Here is a 27478-nt window from a genome sequence, read left to right as displayed (position 1 = left end):
GAGGTCACAGGTCCGGTCAGACACAGGTTGTGAAACTGATTTAGCATTTCCAAATCGATTCTGTTTGTGCTGATGGATTGACCAGGTGTACAGAGCCAGGGCCACCTACTTCTAACATCCCTCACTGTGTAATGACCGCATATGCAAAGTTGTGTTTCCATTGAGAATAATGACATAATCAGGGAATACATGAGTGCAATGGATCTGAGCTATTTCAGTAAAGGACTACAGGGAAATCTGGCTTGCATATGTCCTTCATATAAATAGATGTCTTAAAGAAGTAGACCCAGGAGGACACTTAACGATAATGTATAGGAGGAAAAAGACTATGTTGTACAAGAGGGTCTTTTTATCATACACCCAATTTGTATCAATAACCTCATTGCCAGAACTGTATACTATAGAATAATTACATTTGTTTAATATGTTTTCTTCCCTTGACCTAATGGTTGTAAAATGTAGCACAACCAAAAGGCAGTTTTAATGTAACTTTTAAGTGTCATCAATCAATAAGTAAACTTCCCACAAAGAAAAACACTATAACCATAAACAAATGCTGCTAACTCCATGAGTTTGAACCCCAGCAGAATTCATTTTTAAGCCATTTCCATACAGTCAATGAGCTTTACAGTGGGTGAGGCGCGTCCTCTACTGGCCAATGTGGGGTAACGCAACAACACAGAAGAAACATGGCGGCGTCCATAACATGCCTGTTCCACTGAATCTCTATTTTGATGTGATAAAACTCGAAGATGCGCTTTGTTTGAAGGGTAAGATTTAACAAATGCATAGGTAACAATCAAAGTTATTTTACTGAGTATGTTATAATAATTTTTATTTGTAAAATGTACTATATTTTTATTATAAAAACCACGAAGTAAGGCGTGACAAATATTAACACTGATTATACTATATAAACTAAATTTCAGGATTTATTTTAAATAATTGGGCACTAAATACATTTTAAAGCATTTCTTCTTTGGCTTTACCTCTAGGATATGATTTGATTTGCACTGATCTTTCTTTGTGTTGTGTTCAGGGTCATGTCCCGGTTGGCGGTGGTCTGCGGGGGGTCCCGGGGCATCGGGAGGGCCGTGTCCCGGCTCCTGGCGCTGAGGGGCTGCAGGGTGGCTGTCCTGTCCAGGAATGAGGACTCTGCCCGGGACACCGTGGCTTCTTTACCCGGAGGTAACTCTAGTCTGTAGTGTATGAGTCCATCACTGACACAAGGGCTGTGGTGTTTATTGAGGTAATTCATGCTGCTTAAAATATTAAGAGTGATGAATGCCACACAGGTGTCTTCATGTAGCATGAAATGAAAACATCTTCATTATAAACTCAATATTATTTTAGATTCTAAACTAATAATACAAAGAATATTAACATTTTATAACATTTATCAACAGCAATTCAGACTTTACCTGGACTGTCAGAGTCTAAAGTGTTTGGGGAAACTACCAGCGTACCCAGAGGAAACTTATGCAGCCATAAATAGAACAAACTCTAAACAGAAAGTTCAGTACGATACAGGAAGCAAGCTAAAGACCTTCCACTGTATTCACTGGGGCCAGTTCAATCAACCTAATTTAGACTGAGTGAAGAGTCTATTTCTGTGTAGTTTGTAGGATTTCACCAGCTTTGCTCAGCTTGAACACTGTGTGTTTTACTAATAAAATTATCCTTGTCCATAGATGGGCATGTTTCTTTTAGTTGTGATGTCTCCAAGGAGCAAAATGTACAGAAGACATTTGAAACGCTCCAGAAAAACTCTGGAAATATTACTTATCTTGTGAACGCAGCTGGTATCAATCTGTAAGTTTAAACTCTGATATATGGACATTTCATAGGAATAATGCTTTATAAATGATTGTTTTGCTTTCTGTTTATCTCCAGAGATGCTTTGTTACTGAGAACCCGTCCTGAGGACATGGTGTCAGTGCTCCACACAAACCTCTTGGGCTCCATGTTGACCTGTAGGGCGGCGCTCAGGAGCATGCTCCACACCAAAGATGCAGCTATTGTCAATATTGGTACTGTCTCTGTATTCTTTTCTATTGAACAGTAGATGGCAGCATAGATTCGCAGACACTAATCCAAATTGATGACTTAATCATTTTGTATGATTGAATTGCTGTCAGCTGGCTCTACTTGTGTGCAGATTTTATTCAGTATAAAAATAAATAAGGGCTGTAATAAAGGACTTAATTATAATTTTTTAACTCAATCGTATTCATATGGAGATACACTTTGTAAGATCATAATTGCCCAAAAACTATGCCCTATCTTCATACTATGACTTGATGTACCACTGTCAGATTTTTGTTCATATTTTTTCCATTGTATTTATAACAAGCTTGTTGTGTGTGAATGTTTTTTTAGGTTCAGTGGTGGGTCTTAAAGGAAATGCTGGTCAGACGCTGTACAGTGCCAGTAAAGCAGGACTGGAGGGGTTCACTCGCTCTTTGGCCAAAGAAGTTGCGTCTCGCAAAATCAGGGTCAACCTACTGGCCCCAGGTGCAAGGCAGAATCATCTCTTTAACTTTGGGTTTTAGATTACATCAATTCATAATTTATTAATCTGAAACACAGACCTTCTTGTTATAAGGCAATCACTGTACCACCTGTGTTACTGTCTCTTTTTGACTACATGTTTACATGTTTACTTTCTTTCCCTCAGGTTTCATCAAGACTGACATGACTGCTGGGGTGACAGATGAGAGGGTGCGTGCTGTTCCATTGGGCAGATTTGGGGAGCCGGAGGAAGTGGCCCAGGCAACACTGTTCCTCCTGGAGTCTCCTTATGTCACTGGACAGGTGCTGGTGGTAGATGGAGGGCTGCAGTTGGCAATGTAAAGGACCTCACTGAATTTGAAAGTGAGTTAATCCTGATCAAGCCAAACTCAAGATGAATCCCCGGGTGCTGCAATGCGGTCATCCACAGTTACTGACAGGTTTCCCTGTTGGGCTTGGAGGATGGGTCGAATGCAGATGCAAATCTGTGTCAAAAGCAACTCTAACCCACTTTACTAGACTAAAGACGAAACATTTCACTGACTAACACTTCTGACTCCAAAATGTCTGTAGTATTTTTGCCCGGACGTCCCAGATTCGATTGGCTCATTTAACGCGTTCCTATTCAGTGACAGTGGAGTATTGATTTCATGTTTTGGTCCCTGAGGAGAGCCCCTCACAGCGGGCCTACCCCACCTCTGGAGGGGCCCAGCGTGTCCGCCACAGCTGGAGGAGATTAAAGGAGTGCTGGAGGTACCAGGGGCATATTTTTAGATTGGGGAATGTTTTGAGTGTTTAGTTACGACTGCAGGACTCCAAGTGTGGACTGATGAGGTCACTGCGTCTGTTTCTGATTTAATTTTACAAATGTCCTAAAAGTAGGGCACTGTAATTATGAATAAAATGAATGGGAAATATGAATATTATATGAACTATATTCAGTTCAAGTTCTTTTTTTAATTGTTGCTTTGACCAATAACAAGATTAAAACAATTTAGAAAAGAGCTGCTGTTCCATTTTGTCAGTGCTTTAATGATATCTTCTACTTAGTTTAGGACATTCTGGGGTTTTACTTTTGAGAAATATTGTTTATAGTCTTTTTACTGTAATGTCTCCTTTTCTAAAATCTCAAATGTTATTTTAAGATTCATAGTTTACATTTTTATTGTTTCTTTTGAAAAGTTAATCATCATAAATAAATAAGATGGTGCCACACTCTCAGATTCAGGGAAGATTTAATTGTCTATATTGATTATTTATTGTATTTAAGTAAATCCTTTTTATTTATTAGAGCTATAACCTCACTACACCACATCGAATCTCCATATTAATCGTATTCATTTTCCTCTCATCTCAATTCAACGAAACACAACAGAAATGCAGTGACTTGGACTTGTTTTAAAACCTGCAGCATTATTTTGAAATTTTGAGCACATTTTTGGGCCTTTCAGTCTTATTGTGTCAATAAACATAACACACTGTCTCTGAAGCCTTTATTAACTTTCATATCCCAAAATAACATCAGGAGAACAATCCATATACAGGCGTCCATTGGCATAAAAATGTGCAAATGTGTAAGTTTGAGTCAACTTTGTCGTGTGATACAGAAGTGACTGAGAGAGTAGATACAGAAACAGAGCAAGGTGTAAAAAAGTTAGGATGGATGGTGCAATTTTACTTTGATGCTTTTGTCTATTGCTTTTTAATGTTTTATACATTTTTAAACTTTTTTTTTGTGCTTCACCTCTCTGAAAACACATTCTAGCACGGTATCTTCTCTTTTTTTTTCATTCCTGTCCAAGAGCCACAATGTTTGGCATCAGAAAGTCCAAGAAAGAAGCACTTTCCTTCAACATGATTTAAGGCAGTACATATAGTTATAAAACATGATACAGAACTGTGAACAAAAGCTACATGATATAACTTATTTTTATGGGAAAGTAGATTGTTTTATTACATACAAAAATAAAATGGTGATGTGACAGGCAAACTACCACAGCACCCTGTTTGAGTGTCAGTTCACACAACATGGAAAAAACAAGAAAAAAATCATTAACATTTTGCACCTTTTTCCCACATTTTTCCAACATACCACAGCCAAATATCATCTGTTTGCATCACTGCTGACATCCATAGCAAAACATGCCCACTTTTCTTTACCATATAGACACACTACACCTCACAAAATGCCTTATATATCCCTTACAATCTATCTTTTACCAACCGTCTTTCTTCCTTCAGAATATTAATAAAAAATCCTATTGTTTTTAAGGCCCGGCCTCCAATATCAACGCTACTACGTGACCCAATACTGACATTGTGTGTTGTGTGCTCCTACTTTCAAAATGCAACACAATATTTTAACAAAACCTTTTCTCCCACGTCATGTTATGAATCATTTTAAAAGCTTCCTACATGGTTGCTGGTGATTTAGATATGAATTTGTGAAAAGGCTTTTGCACATGGCACTTTCTATACTGCTGTCATACATGGAATTGATAGGCACTTGAAGAGGCAACCTTTTGTAGTGAGCTGATAAGGTCCAGTTAATATAATAAGGCTTAGGGAGACTCTAAATAAAATATATATCATCAGTATAAACATTAAAACCCCTTTTGCCGTGATTCACTTTGTCATTTATAGCAGTCCGTTTTGACAAAGTTACTTTCCGACCCACTTTTTGTTGCAGTAAAAGTATCTGAGGAGCGAGTGCACGGCATGGGGCAGTTTTTCAAAAATATTTTTCTGGTGTTCTTCCTGTTGTGTCTCTACAGGTCATCACTCTCAATCAGACCACCAGGAGGCAGTGGAGAGGATTCTGGGAAAAATGCGGCTTTGACGTCCAGGCCTCGCTCCGTCAGAGCAGCGTAGCGGCTGGTTGAGGGGCGCACTTTCTTGGGCTTTGGGAGGTTGGGCTGCTGCCACTGAGCTGGAGAAGAGAGATCGAGAAACCACTGTTATGCATCATTAATGAAGAGATCTACAGCCAATCCTCTGTTAATAAAAGCATGTGGTTTGGAGCAGAACTCAGACTTTGGGGGAATAAATATAACTATTTTCTGTGTTAAACTGATCCCTGCACATCCAAGTAGCATTTCTGCAGGCTCAAATTCAGTTTCATGTGTTGTTAATGTTCATGAAATCAAAACTAAATTTAGGACCAATAGTTTAAGTATGGACTATTGCTCTATTGGTTTTTAACTTGTTTTACATCTAGACTAGCACCCATCTGTCTAATCACAAACATGTTATGGCAGAGGTGATGTCAAGTTGTAAAATGTGTTTCGTTCTAATATAAATAACTCAAAGTAAATAGTTTTGTAAATAATTAGGTATGTTACTGTATGAATGTCTAAATGTGCTCATACTTACTGTGGACATCGAGTCGTGCAGTGCTGGAGACGATCCCGGCTTCGTTCTTGGCTGACACTGTGTACCAACCAGCATCCTCCTTCATTGCTGGCTGGATGATCATGCACAGGTAACCACAGTTATCCTGGTGCATGCTGGAAGAAAACACAAAACGATACAATTATAAAACACTGCAGCAAAACATTATAAACAAGAGTAACAACAACTGTTTCTGTAGCATATAAGCATATAAATATAAGTTGTAGTTTTAATCATATTTGAAGTAACAGCAAACATTATAGCACAGCATAAAATCAAATTTAAGTGCGTTTTCAGTGTGTACCTGATTCTGTCTGTGTTGTGGGTGAAGGACTCATTCTCTCGTTTCCAGAAGATTTGAGGATACGGGACACCGGTGACACGGCATTCCAAACGAACAGGGTGTCCCTCTGCCACACTTGTGTTCTGTAACTTCTCCACAAATGAGGGCGCTTTGTGCATCTCTTTGGCTGCAGATAAAATAATCATTCATTTTAGACACTTTTGTTTGCCCCTTTCCCTCTAAGAACTTACATTCTTATAACCCTGACATTGAATTCAGGCCAGTGATTTGGTTTAGTTCAGTTTTTTATTCTGTTTTCCGGGTTAACCCTTGTTCAGAAATGATGCTAGATAGAGAGTATTTTGATAGCAAAAATCCAGAAAGAAACTCCTCAGATGTCAAATCTAATTATTTATTATTATTGACCACGCACGTGAAGTAGCTACAAGAAAATCCCAAACTTGAAAAATAACTTCCTTAACTTTGCCTACCACCCATGATGTCCTCTGAAACTCAACAACACTATTTCCATTCCGGTCTTTTATTTTCTTCACTTGATTTACCTGCTACTATGAGCTCCAGGTTGAAGGAGTTTTGGCCTGCCCGGTTGCTGGCGATGCAGGTGTAGATGCCAGCGTCGCGGCTGGTCACAGGTTCGATCACCAGAGAGTGCACTCCGTTCTCTCTCACCAGCATCTTGTGGGCGGAGTCAGGGCGGATTGTCTGACCGTTCAACTGCCACACCAGGTCTGGAGTTGGCAAACCACTCACCTACACAAGGCAAACAATACAAGCAAGGTTATTTACATCTATATTTTCTGATGACTTACCATTTACCATTCACCAATTTTATGAAATCTTATTGTGGGTTATAGGTACTAGAACAACACCTATGTGACCAAGGTGGGGTACTCTCACATTAACCCCCTGTAGGGATATTTGTCCTATCCCTGCCGCTTGGGCAACCTCTCACAAGCAGTGGACCCACTCCAGATCTTAATTTAGCATGGTCTTATCTGGAAGAATACCCTATGTCACCATGCTCTAAATTGGTGTCCCTTATGTAATTATTCTATACTGTTACCTCTATTTGAGTTGTAATTTAGAGTGACAGTACAGATCCATTGGTAGAACCCAGTGGCTGAAGTTTTCTGGTTTGATCCCCAACCCAACAAGATAGGCTGGCACCACCTAGTGCCTCTGCTCAATTTCATTTTTCTCCAGTGACTAGGTCAGGAATTAGAATACACTAGATGGTTTGCAAATACCCCGGAAATGCGAGTTCAGGCACCAGCCAATCAGTGAAGATCCGTACATTCTATGTTGGCGACGGCAATTTCTGAGATCGAGGATTTAAAGCCGGGAACAAAGGGAATGTTTGGTGAATTTTATCAAGGGGAAAGGCGTTATTACCATTCTTCCTATAGGATTTGGGAAAAGCTTAATATACCAGTTAGCCCCGTTAGCGGCGCATTATATACGCCAAGACCAAATACCAGTGATTGGTTAAATAAAAAAAGTACCCCCCTACTGACGAGTGAACGAATCCTACTGCTGCGAGGTTAGACGGTTTCCACGAAGTGAATCCGGCTGATGAGTCAGGCTACATCCAATCCTCTGCATGCTACTGTTTCCTAACATCCAGAGGTTTCATCCACTGGCTAATGGTTTAATATAAATAGTAATATAAATGTTATATTCTTTCCATTTTCGTATTCAATTTGTGATTAACTTAAGATTAGCCTTGGGAAAATGAAAACAGTAGTTAATGTGTTTTGTCTGTGTTTATGTGGTTGTCCTAGTGTACTGGCGTCCATCAAAAACATAGAGTGAAAACAGCTCATATTTGATTGAGTGCACAGAATCAGAGCCCCTCTGGAAGACGCCCAATACACTCAGGACATTTTTAGCTCCGTAAGGTTGGACGGCAGCAAGCGATGTGAAAGAAATATTGACTATAAATAGTGCATGTTTTTACCCTTCAACCTTAGCTCTGTAAGAACAAAAATGCCAAAGTTCTGTCTTACATAATTTGCGTGCTGTTTTGAAAATGTTTTATCAATAAAGTTCAATTAACACTAGACAATGTTTTGACAATGATTTGATGTTGGCAAGGCAGATAAACCCACAGCCAAAAAAATCCATATAAGCTGATAATGTCTTTCTATAAAATCCTATGTAATAAAAGATATCTGCTCCTTCCTGCTACAAGATATTTGTACTATGGGAGAAAAATACATGGATACAGCAGCAACTGAATATGTCTAACCATCCACTTTTTTATAGTGGACTAATTGCTGCCTAGTTTTACAAGGTTGCGTTTTCAAAGGGTTCATTCGAGTACACAACGGGGCAAACCAGGGCAAAATGAGCTAAACGTTATTCGGCAAAAACATAAAATTGAATTGTCTAAAAACTCAATCCCACTCAATCCATGAAAGTCGACACTTCTGTATGGCGTCCATTCAAAACAAAGTAAATTGGAGAAACATTTCGTCTCTGGAGTTTTATTGCCTCAAACTCAATTCACAGAAAGGATTGTGTTTCTTGGAGCCTTCCTGAATGAAGCGGTAGATTAAAAGGCACTGACTATAACTGTGATTTAGATTTTTGACCTAGACCACTGCACTGCCTTTGGCCCAATACTATTTTGACCCAAAGAAGGCTATTTCCAGAGATGGGTAAAACCAATTAATGTGGTCACTTTTGTATATAAAAAGTCACACAAGTTTGAAATTAATGCAAAGTTGAGGTAATTTTTCCACTTATATTAAAAGCAAGAAAGTTGTTAGTTAAGTCTCTGATGGGTGTCCCCCAATCAAACTTACTTTACGTTTGTGTTACAGATCTGCCTTTGTGTTTCCCACCGTAATGTTAAGTCTTCCCACCCAAATTCAGTGGGCTTAAACATATCCCTGTTGTAATTATGTTGTGTACCTTGCAGTCCATCCTACAGAGCCGCCCCTCCTGCACGATGAGGTCTCCGGGCGCCTGCAGAAAGTGGGGTCTGAAGTGACGCTCCTGGATGTTGTCGTTCTCGTCTCCGCTGTCTCTGGAACGCGATCGGGACCTAAACATGGACATGGTTTGGATTAATGCCAGCAGAATCTTCGCTAAAAGGCTTCCAAATCCAACCAATCATTAATCACAACATCGTAAATCTTCTGTTTTGTTAGTTGCAAATATAGAGTATAGCAATGGCTTCGGTTTTCTTTGGCAAGATTCTCAAAGCGCTAGAGCTGACCATTATTCCATGCTCTATAATTGCTGGAGGCAAACTTGAGCCACATCTGCCTTGGGGTAGACTGAAGTGTGGCTGCCGATCACCACCATTGGCTCACAAACACGATGCCTTAGACTATATTAGTTATTATCAATAGTAGTATTTTCCTTTAGACGAGACTTTGTTTTCTGGGCTCTCTAACTCTCTATGGTGGGCTATAAAGTCTGCCTCTCCAGCCTAAAACAACAATGACATCACTGTGGGATTTGCACGCAGAGTTCGGGACGAGCCGATCTCTATCTCTTTATGTGTCTGAGGGAGTGCTCCAATAACACACCACGAGTATGAAAGGGTAAAGTGTTTGTAAGTATATCTTTGTATTAGGGTTTCAGCGAGGGAATATTGCCTATAGGTAGATAAGAGATGGGACAGTAATATTTTTATGCGCAATCAAAATGACCTTATACTAATTTGCTGGTTATAATAACTACACACTATAATTACAGCCTTAATAAAGCACGAGGAAAGACTTAATTCACAATGAGCAAAGAGTTTATGAAGGATTATTACTTAAATAAGGGGTTAGAATTAGGGATTAGTAGTAATAGTTACTAATCATTGAATCATCCTTAATATAAAACTATTTGCTCATTATGAATTAAGTCTTTCATCATGTTTTGTTATGGTTACCAATTGCTGATAATAAAGGGATAAGATGTTACATAAGTCCTAATTAGTACAGTATGGACAATGACATAACTGCATTAAACAGCACTATTGTAGGTGAATATGTGTGTATAATCACCTGCGCATGTGTCCCGGTGTGGAGCGCTGGCTGCGTCCTCTCTGGTTCACAGCCTGCACCATCATCCGCCCCGTGCAGCTCACTCTGCCCTGAGACCGAAAACACACATGTTTAGACCAAACTCTTAAACTTTTCACATCAAGTATGCCCTAAAAATAATTGTCCTTAGAGATATGAAAAATGTTTAAAAGGCAGTAATTAAGAAGTACTAGTCTTGAGTTAAACTAGATCTGACAAAGCAAGGACATACGGCAAAAGAATATTCACAAAACCAGGTCTAATTGAGGACAAGACTAGACCAGAGCCACGGTGATTTAGTGGTCCTGTGTTGCTCATGTGTTTTCAAATGGTTTGGCTCAACTCCAGACTCAAATGTGATCAGTCAGAGCTGCAAACTCTGACCTCATCGGGGTTTTGGTTACTTCCTTTGTCCTTTTACTCCCACTTCCTGTTCAGACTCTTAACTCAGTACTCATCATTTGTCTCTCTGATGACAGACATTTATCCAATCCAATTTATGGAAAGGTCTGTACCACGAATTATTTTGACATTCAGGTCTTGTCTGGGAGAGAACCAGATCTCATAAAACTAGTGAAAATAACAAGCACGAGCAATAAAAAATAATTTAAAAGTACTGAAATAAATGCAAAATGACATTAAAAGTGTGAAAAATGATGAGTAATTTTGCGAGTTGGGTCTTTTTTTCTTATTATGTTTTAGTATTTTGTAATATATTTAGTATTATGTACATATTCAATATTAAACCTCTCACCATGGGGTTTCCGGCCATGATGGTGTAGTTGCCGTCATCATCCAGAGAGGCAGAGGCCGTGTGAAGGGAGCAGGTGCCGTCTGGGTCCCGGCTGATCCTGTAGTGCTCGCTCCGCTTGGAAATCTGCTTACCATCTTTAAACCAGTACACCTGCCAAAACAGGACATTCATTTATTTGAGGTCATGTTTGTGAATTTGATGACTAATTATTATCAAAATGTAATGTGTGTATTTTTTTAAGTACGTCGAAGCCAAAATTAAAATCTACCAGCATTTGTGGTTAGCCACACTACTTAGCACTAAATACCGTGTCCCAAATGAGTAATCTGCTGTCTAAAGAGGTTTTTCCCACTTCCTGTCTCCTGTCATCAGTGTGTCAGGGGCCTCTCTTATCACAACACACTGCGTACGCTCTGACTCTACGCCCTCCATCCAAAACATGAGCCGTCAGCACCAGCCACCAGCTCTGACGCACCACTGATTAAACCCAAGAGGGATATTTTACATGTCATTTAGTTCAACCGCCCCTGGTGCAATAAAGGTTAAATAAATACAAGTCAAAAAAATCATCTCCCATGTTACCTTTGGTTTAGGATCTCCGGTGACCTTACAGGAGAAAGTGACAGGCATCCCCTCAAAGACTTTGCAGTGTTTCAGTTTCTGGTCAAACGCGGGCGCCTCTCCGTCAGCGCAGTCTTCGTCGTGTTGTACATCATCGTCCGACTCCTCCACAGGGGAGCGCTCCAACCGAAACTCAATCTCACTGATCAGACGCTGCTCGAAGCTCGACACTTTGTACTCCTGCAGGTAATAAAGACACAGAGGTTTTTAGACGACGGGAGGTGTGTGGATAAACAGGGAAGGTGCACGTGGGGTCAGACAGCAGAAGGAACAGTGTGAAAAGGACAGTGAAGGGGTTCTAACCAGGATTGTCAATACTGAAAAATGAAAGCAAAGCAATGTGTTTGAATCCCTGAAAAATGATGCAGTTTTTTTATTTTGACACTAGAAGTAAAGTAAAATGCACCTCAACATTTCAGGTGAAAATTATAAATCTGTATATGTACATTAAGGCATTGGGGTTTTGATATATTATGTCCACTTTATATTTTGGTTATTCTTACACAGAAACACTTCAGGTCAAAAGCAAAAGTTACTAAAAAGATAGAATAATGTACTAGTTATGATACAAATGCTCTTCAAATAAATAAAAAAGCAAATATATCGAGAGCAACTACTGAAACTATGAAGTCAGTCGTGAATATATCAAAAATTTCCATTCGATCTCAATTTTAGTGCCACTCCCCGCTGCCCGCTCATCAGTCTGTCATCACTACAGGGAGAGAGGCTGAACATCTGTGAGCTGCAGTGGTCCGATGACACATGACTCTGATAATGACAGGGTTCAGACACAGCTGCAGTCCTTGAACGCACCACGCAGAGCCACAATGAATCTTAAATCTTGAACTGACCGGAGTCGAAAGAACAGCTGCTGTGGTGAATCCTTTTGATGGAGTTTGTTTTGACTTTATGTAAATGCCACTTATGGGCTATTTCAATATCAGCTGCTCCGTGCTTTACGTGGCAGAGAAAGTTGAAAGCAAAAGTGTGTCTTAGGTTTTGGACATGCTACAAATTATACCAAAAAGTTCAACAGAATATGTCAGTCTAATACTTCATTCAACCAGAAGTATTTCTTGGTGCAGTATGTTTTCAAAAAGTAGTCAAGTCTCTTAGATGGGAGGTGAAACATCCTCAGATTTAAAAGAAACTGTCTGATGTCTGGGGATGAGCAAAAATATTAAAATATCCATATATCGTATTGTTTAATGTGGTGATACAGGATCGATATCGTGGTCTGCTGTATCGATATATCGCCAAGAGTATTTTTTTGTATATTTTACTAAATTATTTTGTTACAGCGCTACAGTTTTGTTGCTTGTTTAGAGAAAGGAAAGTTATTTATGCAAAACATTTGACATTTTCACTGTTTTGATGATTAAAATGGGTGTGTTTCATATTAACTTTGCACATGAAGTGGTTTAACAAAGACAGCCATGAGCTAGGCTTTATTTTTTTTTGTATTAAGGTATTTACTGTATCGGCAACTTCTTAATGATACCCAGCCCTACCGATGACCATTTTTGTTATTAATTATTATTACATAAGATATTACATAACAAAAAATGGCGCACAAGCCAAGCCCAATGCAGTTACTATCAAAAGATGCACCTTACAGCAAAGCAAAATATAATATGATTTGGCCCAGCAAAAAGGAGTAGTTTTTATTTTCTAAGATTTTAAATTGGACCATAAATTGAAAAATATGGGTATTAGTGTACATAGTGAACTAATATGTATGACTACAGATTTATTCTTGCTGCTTTACATACAGCAAATATTTACAATCACTCACTATTAAAACCCAAAAGTAAAATTTTGTGAAACATATTTTTGACAAAGTGAATGACACAACTGGTGATTTAAATGATAAAACTTTAACCTTTTGGAGGTAAGACTCTGCTGCCTTGTCTTCCTGTTGAGAGAAAAGAAAATATTTTGCCTGTGTTTACTGCTGTCAAACTCTGCCACTAGAGACACTTTATGTGTGGTACAAGGGTGTTGATGGTCCAAACGAAGTGGCTTTTAAACTCACAATTAGCAAACACATGCACAACATCACTGTAAAACTTCAAAACCCAAAGAAACCCAATATCCTCCACATCTGGCTCAATGTACAACCACATGCAACACTTTAATGCTCAAACCAGGCAGGATCAAAGGTTACTGTACATTTTAACTAGATTTGGTTAGCATTTATTCACTGTATGTGCATGTTAAGAGCAAATGTATGTATGCAGTTTTGTATTAAGGTTTCATTTACTTCAGGGTTATTCTGGGTTAAGTTGTAGTATAAGTTTTATATAGATTAAGTCAATATGAAGTTATTTCTTATTCAATTTTAATTTAGCAGTTTAACTCTTTGAATTACTGACCCTGGTATAATCTTGTTTTGATAATAAATTTTGCACTAGGATAAGTTTGAACCTGGATTAATTTACCGGGATATAGGATGTCTTTACAAGCTGAACATGAACAGTTTTGTGGTACTGTCAGAGGAATAATTACAGTAAGTAATAATATCTCCTTCAAACCATGTCAGCCCTGAGCCGTAACACAGACCGGCTGCTTGAAGTTTTCATAAACAGAGCTATTTATGGAGGAGTCTGGAGCACTTTACAATGTTTATACCCAGCTTTCAAAGTCAACCAAACAAGATGGTGGTGCGTGTGTGATCTTATGGAAAAGTGGTGAAAAAGAAAGAAAGAGGGTTTCAAAGTGACACCAACTGATTTCTCTGTGATGCTGAAAAGCCAGGAACTTTTTTTTTGTTTTTCCATCAGGACTAACCATGGAAATATCCTATCACCTTATTATGATGCTATATGAGTTCAGTTTAAGAAATATATGTTCTGATTGTAAAAATGTTTATTAAATTTCAAAAGCATGGTCAATAGTTTCCTTTGTTGTGTATAATAGTGTTAGCCATTGTGCTTTGTGTGTCTATGTTATGCATTACACTTGATACTCACACTATAAGATTGATAATTATTGAATCTTTTATCTTGTATTAATGTAATCAACAAAAATCATCTTGCCAGAAGTTTTTTTTGTTACATTACACTTTACAGGGACCAATTTATGACTCCAAAGATGTTCCTGGCCCATCAGCAGCACAGTGTAATGAGCTGTGCATTGTAACATCATAGATCTCCATGCATGATCACAGTGCTATGGTGGAGCCTGGACTGTACCTGTGTGACGGGCTCCTCCTCTGTGTCTGTGCTCAGGACTGTGGCAGCGTTGTCAGCTCCCAGCAGTCTGCGTGCCATCTTCTCCTCATAGGTTAACCTCTGGAAGCAGCGGGTTAGTGGGTGAGAGCAGCCACGCACACGGTAAACATCATATCCACATCAAAACATTTAAATATCCGAGTTAGAAACGCCTCAAAACACCAAATGGGGTCCCTGTTTTGTTAATTGGTTATAGAGATCACACAATTAAACAAACAGCAGAGGTGGAAAAAGTTCTCAAAATGAACACACAAGAAAAAAGTAATTATGTAGTTATATATTTAAGAAAGTGAGCACTAGAAAAACAAAAAAAGTGAACAAAAATGTTGAACCTTCTTTGCTTTTTTTCTATTTCTTTCTGGGTTTAAATAACAAATCATTCCTCCCCAAGTGTGTTGTGAGTTGTATATCCATGTAGTACTTGTACAAATAAAATATATATTATTAAGTATTGTAATAATATAAGTATTATATATGAGGTTTTTATGACTTTCCATTGCTCTAATGACCAGTACTTTATAAAACCCAGTTTAGGAAAAAAAGTAAAGGAGTATAACATTCTCAAAAAAGTTTAACATTATTTGAGTAATATTAATAATCTAAATCCCACCTCTGCTTAAACCTCATGATATGATGAATGATTATGATGACCAATGACGACCACACATACCTGTTGCCCATTGCTGATCCTCTCCTCTTTGAATCGGAGTTTCCTCTCCAGATCTTGAATTACGGCGTCTTTGGATCCCTGGATATCTGAGTCTGACACAATACGGGGTGTCCTACTCACTGACTTCTTGGGGAACGCTTTCCTAAAAACACACATAAGTATTTGTCAGCATAAAAATCATTTGGGCCTAAAACTGGACCTTATCTGGGCATGTCCAGCTGGAGCGGTGTCTTCTTATCTACCTTGGAATGCTGCTGTGGGAAGGGAGGGCAGTGCTGAGCTAAACAGTGATGAAAAATGACTGACAAACACATAAAGGTGGAATGTCGGCGGATAAGAAGAAAAAGGCAAATTTGTGTTAAAAAAGACATGATCTATCACATTTCAATCAGTTGAGCAGCTGTATTAAAGTGAAAGAGATCTGAAAGCTGAACTGTGCAACAGAAAAACAGCTCACTTTGACCAGGATCTACATGTAAAGTCCATTAACACTGGGGTATGCTCCACTCCAGCTGCATGCATACTCTACTGAGCACTTGCGTGAGAGGACCATTTCATGTGATAAAAAATACCTGTGTTTATCTTAGATTTTTAATTGCACAAAGAATTTCTTGCTATGTGCAATCATATATTACAACAGGCTTGACACGTGACATGTGCCACTGTTCGATTAAAAACATTTTATCTTATCTTAGAACTGATTTATCTTACCTTATAACTGATTCCTCTTTTACAAGTACAAACTTAAATAATTAAAAATGCATTATCTTGTGTTCTTTGCTGTTAGTTATGTACCCATGGTTTGTGTCTGTGTACCTTTGTAGATCTTAACCAAGCACCTTCCCATAAACATGCAACCCCTCCTTTTGCTGATTGTGTATAGTGTTTAAACTACATTATGTAACATGACAGATGTGAAGCCAAAGCTCTACAGTTGCTCAATACAAGGCCTTCTCATCCCTGACATGATGATAGTAGAAGGAGACAAATTGGTCTTTAAGGATGGGGTCTGGAATTACCAAAACCTCTGAACACAATATATGACTTTCGGCTATAGGGAAGCAACTGCTAGAGCTTAGAAGGTCTTAAACATCTTAGATAGACCATTTTACTTGAACTACTTTAGGTTTTTGAGTTAATATTAACACATTTACAATAGGGCAGTTACTTACACAGTGCCATTGCCTTTAGGAAGTCCCAGGGCATTGACGATGGGGCTGCCGGGGGTTGGTGCAGGTGGAGGGGAAGGCAGCACTGAGGACAGAAAACTAGAAGCAGGAGAGGCGGGCACGGAGGAGAAGGGAGACGAGGAGGTCTCTGAATGTGGGGGGGACACTGGCACAGGGGAGGGGGTGGAGGGGGAGGAAGGGGAAGGGGGAAGTCCTGGGCCGGAGAGGGCAGGTTTGAGGGACTCAGGAAAGGTGGAGGGGGTGGAGGGAATGAGGGAGAGCCGGGCGACTCCACACTGGGTGCCTTAGTGAAAGGCGGGAGGGTAACTCTGCCAAAGGGCTTATGGGTGGAGGAGGGGGAGAGGGGGGAGGACAGGCTGGACGAGGGTGAGGATGTGGTGGGGGAGTACGGGGACACGCCCGAAGACTGAGCCGCAATGAACTGCTTGGGACGGGCATAGTTGAAGGTGCTGGCCTGCATGATGGCGGAGGCGGTGGAGGTAGTGCTACTCTCCAACTCCTGAAATGAAGGGGGCGGGGGGGAGCGGCGGTGAAGGGGGGCAGGGAGAGGGGCGTCCGCAGGCGGGGCAGGTGGGGCTGGTGGGGGTATCTGTTGTAGCGGGAGCTGGGGTGGAGGTGGGACTTCCTGGTTCAGCTGGTCCAGGTGCTGTTGTTGCCACTGTGCAGCTTCCTGTTGCTCCAATAAGATCTGGTCCTGAAGCTGCTTGATCTGGGATGCGTTTCTATGGAGACAGAAGATAGAAGGAATTTTAATTTTCGGCTAATTTCTTTCATTTTATGTAGGACAATCCATGTTTTTCACAACACAAAAGTTATAAGACAATTACTGCCAATACACTACATCCCTAGTGGCTGGTTAATACTTTTTGAATACCAACAATACATTCATACTTACACTACTATAAGTGAACTACAAAATATCAATATCACTATATAAAAACTGACATATTGCAAGGTAGAAACAGCTTACTCAAAGTGTTTTAACTTTAGTATGACTAGATTAATCAATCATATTCAACCACAAAATGTCAAAAGCCATTGAGACATACGATTGTGGAAAACATCAGTGCCAGACTCAGAAACTAAAAGTGTCATGTTTTAGAGAAAGGTGAAGTGTTTTCAGAAAAGTAACACATTTGGGAAACCGTTGCGAAACTATTCAGCTGTTTCCAATTTAGGGATGACTCCAGAGCCCCTCTCTCGGCTCAAGTCAAGGCCAAACACAGAAGAGTGGGACCCCAGATGTGAGTGTAACTGATGGACTTGTCAATCAAAATGTCAGTGCAAAGCAGGACATGTTGTGGTGTAAGGAGAATACTAATAGGCAACTGACATTTCCCTTGTCCATCCTATTTTTTCAGAATGATGAAAAAATAGGCCTTATAAGAAACATTCCATAGTAAAACAATGATGTGATAAAGTTGTGTCTCAAAGAATTCAAGTACTATGCTACACTATGCTATACTATACATAATTAATTACAATTTTTTCATATACAGGCACAGATCCAAGATTGTGCAAATTCAATGCAAGATAGGATTCCCCACATAAGATCATTTCTCACACATTTAGTAGCAAACTATAAATGATAGCAATGATAATCCCATATAAGGGCATCCAACAACAAAAAAAGTCAAATTAATATGTGAATCATTCAAGACGAAAAGTTGTTGGTTTATTTTTATACATTTTGGCAGCCCATACAACAGCAGAACGATGATAAGATTGTGATGTTTCACAAAGGCGTGACTGGGAAAGACTTTCTGAAACATGATGTCACTGAGGGAGAAATCAGCGAATGTTGAAATGTCATCTTAACCTACATTTTTCTTCTCTCCTGTTTTCAATTCACCAAAAGAAACTATAAAAGAAAGCTTTTTTTTTTTGGAAATGAGCGGAGGGCAAAGATGAGTGTGTGATGAGCAGCTTGTAACAAATATACTGTATGTCCCGGTGCACATTGTAGGAGTCGACCAGGAAGGACTGAAGGCTAAATAGTTTCCAGATGTTGAATAATCAGTTGGACTATTTTTCATGTTTAAGAATGCAGCTCTCACCTCCCCTTTCTCTTTCTTTCTCCCTCTCTCTGTCTCTCTGTGCTGCAGACCTGTCCCATGCACACGGCTCAAACACCATAAGCCAAGTGTTACAAATGTTCACAACACGAGCTGACAGCAGTGACAAATGGTCTCCTTAAAGTGAAAGCTGAAAATTACAGTCAAAAGTAGCCAATAGTCTGAATATGGGGTCAGTGAGGGCACCTGAATAGCAAAAGCATGACTTAAAAGAGTGCGATGTAACTTTTCTGGTGGAGGGTCCATCACCTGCTTGTCCCCATGGAGATGTATCTCATTTAACTTATCAGTCTTACATTTGTTTATTGCTTAGTGTTGTTATTGCTAAAGTTACCTTGAAAAACATGCGTTCTCACTGTGAATGGACTCGCCTCTCCACACGTCTGACCGGTTTGTCTGACTTTACCTTTACTTCTATACCATTCTCTCTTTCTCCATCTCTCTGTGTACATTTCCCTGGCCATCTCCTGGTCAGGCCTCCACAGAAGAACGCGTTTACAGGAATAGTTTTGGCAGCTCTGGCGTCCTGCAGAGAGGATTTGATTCCTTTTTTGGCCGTGTGGAGCTGAGGCGTCTGGCTGCGTGAGGGGAAACACTGTTCATTTCCTCACTGTTACATCCCAGACTGGATTGGACAGCAGCAAGAACAAACCCAAGGACCTCCGCGTGCAACACCTTCTACTGTAATCTCATGATGGATGTAAAAGTAGATGCACTGACAGTTTCAGCAGTAAAAGTGTCAGTATAAAAAGGTGCTAAAACAATGTCTGATTCCACAAGATGTTTTCAATGATAACTAAAAGCAAGCACTGAAGAGGTGAATAGAACAGAAGGGAAATGAAATTAGTTGATCTTAAACTATTGATTAGATAAAAAACTGACTGACATAACTAGAGATTTGTAGTAGCAAGACTTCAAGACTTCAAGACTTTATAATTGATTTATGCAGCACTATAATTTATTCCAGGGGTATGCTGTGAAGATCTTTACACACCATTCTAATACTTGGTCAAATATTCATGTACTCCAATTAGACAAATACAAATTTATGGGATATATAAGGACAAAAGTTTCCTCAATGGAAATTGGTTAAACTAGCTGACCAGTACAAAAAGAAGTTTAATGAAAAATATAATATTCTAATTAGCAGAGGACTTGAGACTTGACTTGATAAAATGGAGTAAGACTTGGGACTCGAATTGGACTTGAAGGTCAATGACTTGGGACTTGACTCAGACTTGAGGCCTGTGACTTGAGAAAACTTGAGAAGCACTTTTAAATCTGAATTCTTTCTATTCTGACCGTAATGATTCACAGTAAGATCTTACCAAGACATTTAAAAAGGAAAAATTAAAATTTCTACAACTCTTATATACTCTATAGACACTCATATATAAATATACCTTTATTTTTTTAAGTACAGTTTATCTTAAAATTCATATAAACTGCAAAAATCTAAGCTATATTTGATGCTTTGGTTTAAGGACTTGAAATGACTTGAAGCTCAAAGCAGACGACTTGGACTTGACTTGGACTTATGGACCAGTGACTCAAGACTTGACTTGGACTTGCCTGTATTTGACGTGGGACTTGACTCGGACTTGAGTTCAAAGACTTGAGACTTTCTTGAGACTTGCAAAACAACAACTTGGTCCCACCTCTGATAATTAGCGTGTGTAGTCTGTTTGGTCTTGTTGATACAGCCAAATATTTAGTATACATCACACATGAGACTTGAAACTACAGTTTGGTACACACTGAAAACTTAAACAAAACATTACAGCTGATATTATTATTAGCAAAAGTAAAAAATGCTTGCTGTTTTTTAATCTGCGTATGGATGTTATCTGGTTGGATTCTCTTAACCTGATACTATAATTTATAACATCTCATCTAATCTGTGCTCCAGCTGTGCGCCTGAATGGTTTTATGGCCCACCACGGTCTGTCCAAGTATCATGGTTCAAAGGTCATTTAGTCTGTCCACACTGTTAACGGCCTCTCGGTGTTTATGTTCAAACATGTCACCCCTCCCCTTTCATCCCGACTGTCCACATAAAAGACCGAAACCTGGGGCTGGATCCTGCTACGCCACCAATCAGAAACTTACTTTAGGCGAACGAAACCAAGACCAAAACTAATCTAGAACTAAACCTAATATGACCATTGCTAACAGCTAATATGAAGAAAGGACTTTTAAACAAGAATTAATTTAGAACACATAGTAAAACTGGAGTTAATAAGGACTAATGTAGGTCCAACCCAGGTCCAACCCAAGAGTAAAACCAGGAATAAACCAGGATTAAACCAGGAGCACAAAACCAAATAGTCCACGTCTCAAATTCCTCCATCTCTCTGTATTTCTTTGTTCTCTGAGCGGGACGGGGGTTGAATTATAAAGGGGAAGTGTTCCTCAGACTCCATAGCAACCACTATGTTTTTGGGTCCTGGTCTGAGTCCAACTGGCCCACAAAGACCGAGTTTTGCTCCAGCTCCTGTGTCAGACCAAGTGTAGCACTGCATTATTCTCACATCTCCTTTCATTAGTCAGTAAAAATAGCCCACGCAAATTAAAAACAAACACTAGCTAAAATGAAACAAAAACCTAAGCAATTTCAAAACTACACCAATTACCCTCTGGCCTTGGTCTGGGCTTCTTCTACCACGAATGGAATTGCTATTATTACTAACCAAGCCTAAAACTACAACTGCTAAGTGCTGAGAGAAATGTTTAGTGTGGTAAACCTGATTGATGAAACCTGCTTTAGTCCTGAATAGGTCTGGTTTTCTCTTCTTTTGGTCCTGGGTTATATTGAAATTCTTTTGCTTCGTTGTCTTTTTCGTTTTTTTCATTGACAACATCATAACTAACCATGACTAAACCTGCATTTTAACTGTAAAATCCACCGGAAACATTAATGAATCTCCAGTAGGGGATCCCTTATTAGACTGTGCCAGCATATTAAACAATACAGTCTGATTTCACACATGATTCCTATTACAGCAGACTATTATCTGGCTTCCTCCATTCCACAGAAAAGATTGAGCAGTTCAGTTCCCATTCAAGCATTTTTTTCTTCCCGTCTTTTAAAAATACTTTCCTTGGGCAAGATCCTGTCTGTAAAAACTTTTAATGCAGGAAGAGAAGATGTAGCGTGGATTACTCAAGATGGATGAGCCAAGAACAGCTACACAGTAACTTAAAACGAACTAGGGTTTTTACTGCTGCACATTGAGGGACGTGCCAGACAAAGTGGGTCTTTACCAGAGCCATCTTGTTCTAATAAAGGTCTAAATTGTTTTGTTTACACGGTGCCACTTGTGCTTCCTTCAATAACGTGATTAGAGCGAGGACTAAAGCCTGAATAAAACAAAATGATTAATTAATAAAGCTTTTAATGTAGGACTTTTCACATGACTAATCCAAAACTAAAGTCAGAACTAAACTAGAACTCAGATGATTCATTTACTACATCATCAAAAATGTGAATTCATTATTTTTATACACAGTAACTAGGACCATAAATCAAAAACCAGGTCTAAACTTAGACTTAATCAGGTATAAACCAGGATACGGTTACTGTTTTTTACATTGCATTGTGTTTTGCATGCTATTCATTTTTATTAGTCTTTAAAGTTCTAAATATAGCCTTTCTGTTTCTTATTTGATACCACTTATTTGTGTTTCCAACAATAAAACATGGCCTGTGCCGCTTGAAGTTTCATTGTTTTGGTCTTTTTATTAGCCCCAGCTGATTTAGGAAGTATGCGAAAGAGAAAACAGGATGCCATATCTCTAGTAATGAGAGCTATCTTTCTTCAAACAACCACACAACGCTGAGGGATCCCAGGAAGCAAGTAAGCATTAAAGTAGGACAACTTCAACAATGCAATTATTAACAGTGTGGCCTTCCTATTGTAAATAATTGACTGCATATCCCAGAAAATGTGCCTAGAGCTAAAAATTCCAAGTAGAATAAACTTAAGCACTGACTCTCAAACTTTTCACACCATATTTAAAACCAGGACTATCTGGGGCTAAAACAACACTAAACCAGGTCTTATCTTTTCCCAGTAATTCTATCAAGACTAAACCAGGGGCAATTTAGATTACAGGTTTACATTCAGGTGGAGGATTTGTTTTGGATTTAACCTGAACAAAAAAGGACTATGAACAGAGCTAAATTAGGACACACCCAATCTAATGTAGGGCTAATTTCCAACAAAACCGCTCCAAAACCAAGTCTTAACAAGAAACTAAACCAGAAATTCACTAAAAGAAAATTGTTCTTAGACAAGATAAGACTCAGCTGACACCAGGATTAAAATTAAACTGAAATAAAACTGCCAGACTCCTATTCCTAGGTGGAAAATTAGAAGTACTTGCACCACCATTTGTGAATCACTGGCCTTTAGTGTAAACAGCAAACTCCACAGTCTGAATTTGCATATGAGTTTATCAAAAACCCTGGAGCGACTCACTGCAGCCTACAAGTTTGAGTGAGTCGCGCCTTGACAGACTGTGAGTAAGGCGTGTTGTCTGTTTTGGAAAGTGCTGACAAAAGATATGATCAGACAATTAATCCCAGGGAGAGGATCTTGGTCATGCGCGGCTGGAAAACAAGTGTCAGTGAAGAGACAGAGGGAGCTGTGAGTCCTGTTCCACTGTCCGTTGTGTATGAACAAGAGCGGTTCATACAAAATCACCAAGCATACATTGTAGTTAGACTCTTTGCGTGTACGTAGGAGAGGGCCAATTTAACAAAGTAATGCGCAAATAATTATAATTGCCGTCTTATATTTAAGCTATGATCATTTTGGTCACATAAAAACATAGACAAAGAACAGAAGAACTAGTGTAAAAATGTTTATTTAGACGCAATCCAATTACAAAATAATTGCATCCATCAACATATTCCCCTGTAATTTGTTTATGTAATTTGATCAAATTAACAGCACAAAAGTAGCAACGCAAATGGCCTAACAGTTTAAAAGATTTTCGGGAGAACACAATGTATATTTTTTCACAATCATGAACAGTAATGTTTTGGTAATCGAGCCAAACAAGCATTTATAAAGCACTTTTCACTATAAATGCATTAAGTTGTTTGTCTGGATTGCCGTTCAATCAATCGATCAATCAAAAACGTTATCACATTTCGCAATTTTGACTATTTATTATTTTATTCACTTCGTAAAACTCAGCTAAAACTCATCCTGTAGACAATGCAAAATACAGTGTCTGAACATTGGACACTGCTAAAAATGAACAACTACTGCAGCTCAAAAACATACCTTCACTTGATTGAAAACTGTCCTCTTCCATCCCTTTCCCATTCCCTCTCTGTCCTTAACATTATGCACTTTCTCTCTCTCTTTCTCTCTCTCTTTCTTTCTCTCTCTCTCTCTCTCTTCCAGCAGGACCCCACCCCCTTCTTGTCATTGCCCCTAATTGCACACACACCACATAAAGCAGAACCAGACTGTTTTCCTTTCTCGGCTCTGTTCAAACCAGGGGCTCTTTCTTTCCTCATTCAGGCCACACCACAGTCCAGTCCACAGCAGCTCCAATCACCTACTTTTCTCCCTAACCCAGATTTTTCCCTTTCTCTTTGTATAATTCCCAGATGGCTCACAATACAAGATCCTGTTTCAAATAGTGTAGTCAAGAAGCCTTACTTTTGGGGGTTACTAGACCAGAGCAAACAGGACTAAAACTAAAGTGTAAACTAGGACCTAAATGTAGGATTTAACAAATGACCAACAGGAATTAAAAAATGAGCTAAACCAGGATTAAAACTGGACAAGGGACAAACCTAGGACTAAAAACTTCCCAAGGTAGTAACCAGGACGGCTATTCTATGAATGAGATAAACTAAACAAGTACCAGGGCAAAAACTGCAAACCAAAACCGACATATATTAGCTCTAAACCATGATTTTAGGGCAAAACCTTGACTAAACTTGACAAATATTTGTAGGACGAAGTTATAAATCAGAACTGAAACCGGAGAAACTCATTACTAAACCAGGTCCAAACCAGGATTAAGCAATGGTTTGTATGTTTTTACTATACACCTCTATTCATCCATCACTCCAGACCAGCTCTATCTGACCTGGACTGCTTTTTTTCCTGGAATGCTGCAGACATTCTTCCCAAGATTGGAGAGGGAAAGACATCGACATCAAATGGGATTAGCAGCAGGAGAGGAGGGAGGAAGAGCCTGCGAGGTGCATGAGACAGCTAACCAAAACGTAAGGGCTATTGTGTTAGCTAATCCAAATGACTCCGGTACAGAGCTCTGCAAACACATCAGGCTAACAGGCACAAGAAAAATGTAACTTTCTAACACGTATTGCTTCATCTCAGCAGTCAGCACTGAGACTTCCAAAAACACTATAAACATAAAAGTGGACCAACAATAGACAGCGTTAGAAAAAGCAGATAAAATGCCTAGAAATCTTCATAAAACTACAAATGAATGAAACACTAAAGAGGGCAGATCAAGAATTATAAACTGAGACTGAGTTAGGACGAATTCAGAATATCTATTACACTAAATAAGGACTGAATAAGAACTAAACTCAGACTACTTTTTCAACTACTTCTTCTTCACTATTGCATACAAAGTTATAGACAAGAGCAGGACCAAACTAAAAAGTGACAACGCACTGCATCCTGGACTAAACCAGCACAGCCCCAAAACATCACTGGCACATAGATAGAAAGATATAATAATCAAAATCAGGAAGCAGTTATAGTATGTAGTTGTTCATTTAGTAGTCATAAAATCATGTAAGTTTTACCTTGGTTACTGTAGCTGCTGCTGCTGCTGCTGCTGCTGATATTCCCAACAGTGTAGTGCAGAGGTCCAGGTGTTAGCGGCATTTATAGAGCAGCAGCCAGACAGTGACAGAGCCCCTCTCTCACTGCACTCTGAGTCACTCTCGGTCTGTCTGAGAGCTCCGCCCCTTCACAATAAAAGCTGCCTCCAGTTTTTTCACAATAAAAGCCCCATATGTGTTTAAGATTGTGGCTTGTGAAGTTAAACCGAGGAACTTCCCAGTGGGAGACAAAAATAACTTGAGATCTTAAAGTCAAGGGAAAATGGAGCTTGTACTTGTAGATGTTCAGTGCTGTGCACAAAGTTTGCACATGTTTGTAAAAAAGATATTAACAAAGAGAGTTCATGAACACAAAAACAAAGACACAAAATGTAGACAATTTAGAGTTTTTTGTAAAACTTATATATTAGCCAAGTCCCTGGTTATATCTGGCAGTGACAAATATCTAGTGCCGAGACTCTTCAAATGAACCAAAAACAACCAACAAGTTTTTTGTATATCTATCGTAGACATCTTACCATACAAAGAAAAGACATAGACATAACTGTCTTTACTTCATTTTTACATATTGGTAGTGATATTGCTTTCCAGACAGAATGAGTGACAGTGTGAGGTGCAAACTGAAGGACTGAATCATCATTCGCAACAATCCCAGACAGGACCACTACAAACTCATGTGGGTGACTCCTCATCATTTTCTAATGTGAGACACTATTTGGGACAAAAATCCAAGTCAAAATCAAATACACACTGTGTGCTAACTTCATGGCCATACCGAAACATCACCTGCCATTTTGTAACATGCACTCACTACTATTTACAAGTCAAACATGCGGCACAGCCAATGATAGATTTATGTGCAGACTCAGTACTTTGGAAAAAACTGTGATTAATGGCCCCAAAGTTCAAATGTCTACAGCGTGTGCACAGACGGCTCCACCACATAAATGTGGTTTCAATAAATATGCTATGTGAAACATGCTCAAGACTCTTCTATGTATCATTAACTTTTATTACCTATACATGAACCATAGGCCATGTCAGTGGAGTATGGAGTGTGTTTGACGTCATGCACAAATGTGTAAAGACCTACAGAACATTCAAGCCACAAGCTTTTGGGTTGTTTGGCTAATGCCCACTGTTTTATTTGGGGCTATAGAAACCATATATGGACAATTACAGTTAAGCTTATGTCTGGCAGCGAATGCAGCGATATGATCCTATTAAGTTACACAACTAATTGCTTTCATAGTGTCAATTATAATGTTTAATTGCAGCAATTCCAAAGCACAAAGTAGCTGACAAGTACACGTAATACAAGAAGCCTATCTGAAATATAGTGGGAAAAGCTTTTATTTGGTAAAAAATTTATTTAAAAAACTAAACAAAACTGAACATTATGTAAAGCTTTACTTAGTAATAGTACTTAGTAATGACAGTTCCCAAAGAGATACCTTTTCTTATATCAATGGGCATTAACTAAAATCACAGCAGCGACCGTGTCACCAGGCTCGTGGATGACTAAATTAGATTCTTACAAAAGGGAAGAGTGTAAACAAGTTGCTAAATTAGCTTTAGCAGCAATTGCACAAACATCTAATGTTTACCAACTACATTATGACTAAATTTATTAAATTTTAACCCCATATATGAATAAAGAGACCATTTCATTAAACATTAGCTATAACACTTTTTATTACTTTATCTTTAAGCCTTTGTGAAGTCTTAAATAGTTTCATGTGTATTATACAGCTTGTGTCAGATATGTTGAGGGATGTTGTTATCACAAGATGCTAACGACCAAGATGGTTGGACATTGCATGTGAATAGCTAAAGAATTTTTCATTTTATCAAGAACCCA

The 27478-nt window shown here is 39.0% G+C and overlaps 2 protein-coding genes across 2 annotated transcripts in view; one reads left to right on the top strand and one right to left on the bottom strand.

Annotated features, from left to right (window-relative positions):
- The first annotated feature begins 663 nt into the window (after positions 1-663).
- cbr4 (carbonyl reductase 4) lies at positions 664-3994 on the top strand. The gene is made up of 6 exons (XM_020918898.2): positions 664-770; positions 1040-1188; positions 1692-1812; positions 1894-2030; positions 2380-2514; positions 2678-3994. The coding sequence occupies exons 2-6, from the start codon at positions 1044-1046 to the stop codon at positions 2851-2853; spliced, it is 714 nt and encodes a 237-aa protein (XP_020774557.1). The 5' UTR covers positions 664-770; positions 1040-1043; the 3' UTR covers positions 2854-3994.
- Positions 3991-27478, bottom strand: part of palld (palladin, cytoskeletal associated protein) — a 39093-nt gene continuing 15605 nt past the window's right edge. The window contains 12 exon segments of the mRNA XM_055164997.1: positions 3991-5440; positions 5884-6017; positions 6206-6371; positions 6748-6955; positions 9122-9254; positions 10213-10301; positions 10985-11134; positions 11567-11785; positions 14800-14898; positions 15509-15650; positions 16681-16855; positions 16858-17420. Coding sequence (XP_055020972.1) covers positions 5280-5440; positions 5884-6017; positions 6206-6371; positions 6748-6955; positions 9122-9254; positions 10213-10301; positions 10985-11134; positions 11567-11785; positions 14800-14898; positions 15509-15650; positions 16681-16855; positions 16858-17420 — 2239 coding nt within the window. The 3' untranslated portion in view covers positions 3991-5279.

The sequence above is a fragment of the Boleophthalmus pectinirostris genome, unplaced genomic scaffold (genome assembly GCF_026225935.1).
Source record: "Boleophthalmus pectinirostris isolate CB_2022bp ecotype Guang Dong unplaced genomic scaffold, ASM2622593v1 HiC_scaffold_7, whole genome shotgun sequence".
Taxonomy (NCBI): Eukaryota; Metazoa; Chordata; class Actinopteri; order Gobiiformes; family Gobiidae; genus Boleophthalmus; species Boleophthalmus pectinirostris.
Note: the sequence above shows the minus strand (reverse complement) of the source record. Positions and strands in the feature narration are given on the sequence as shown.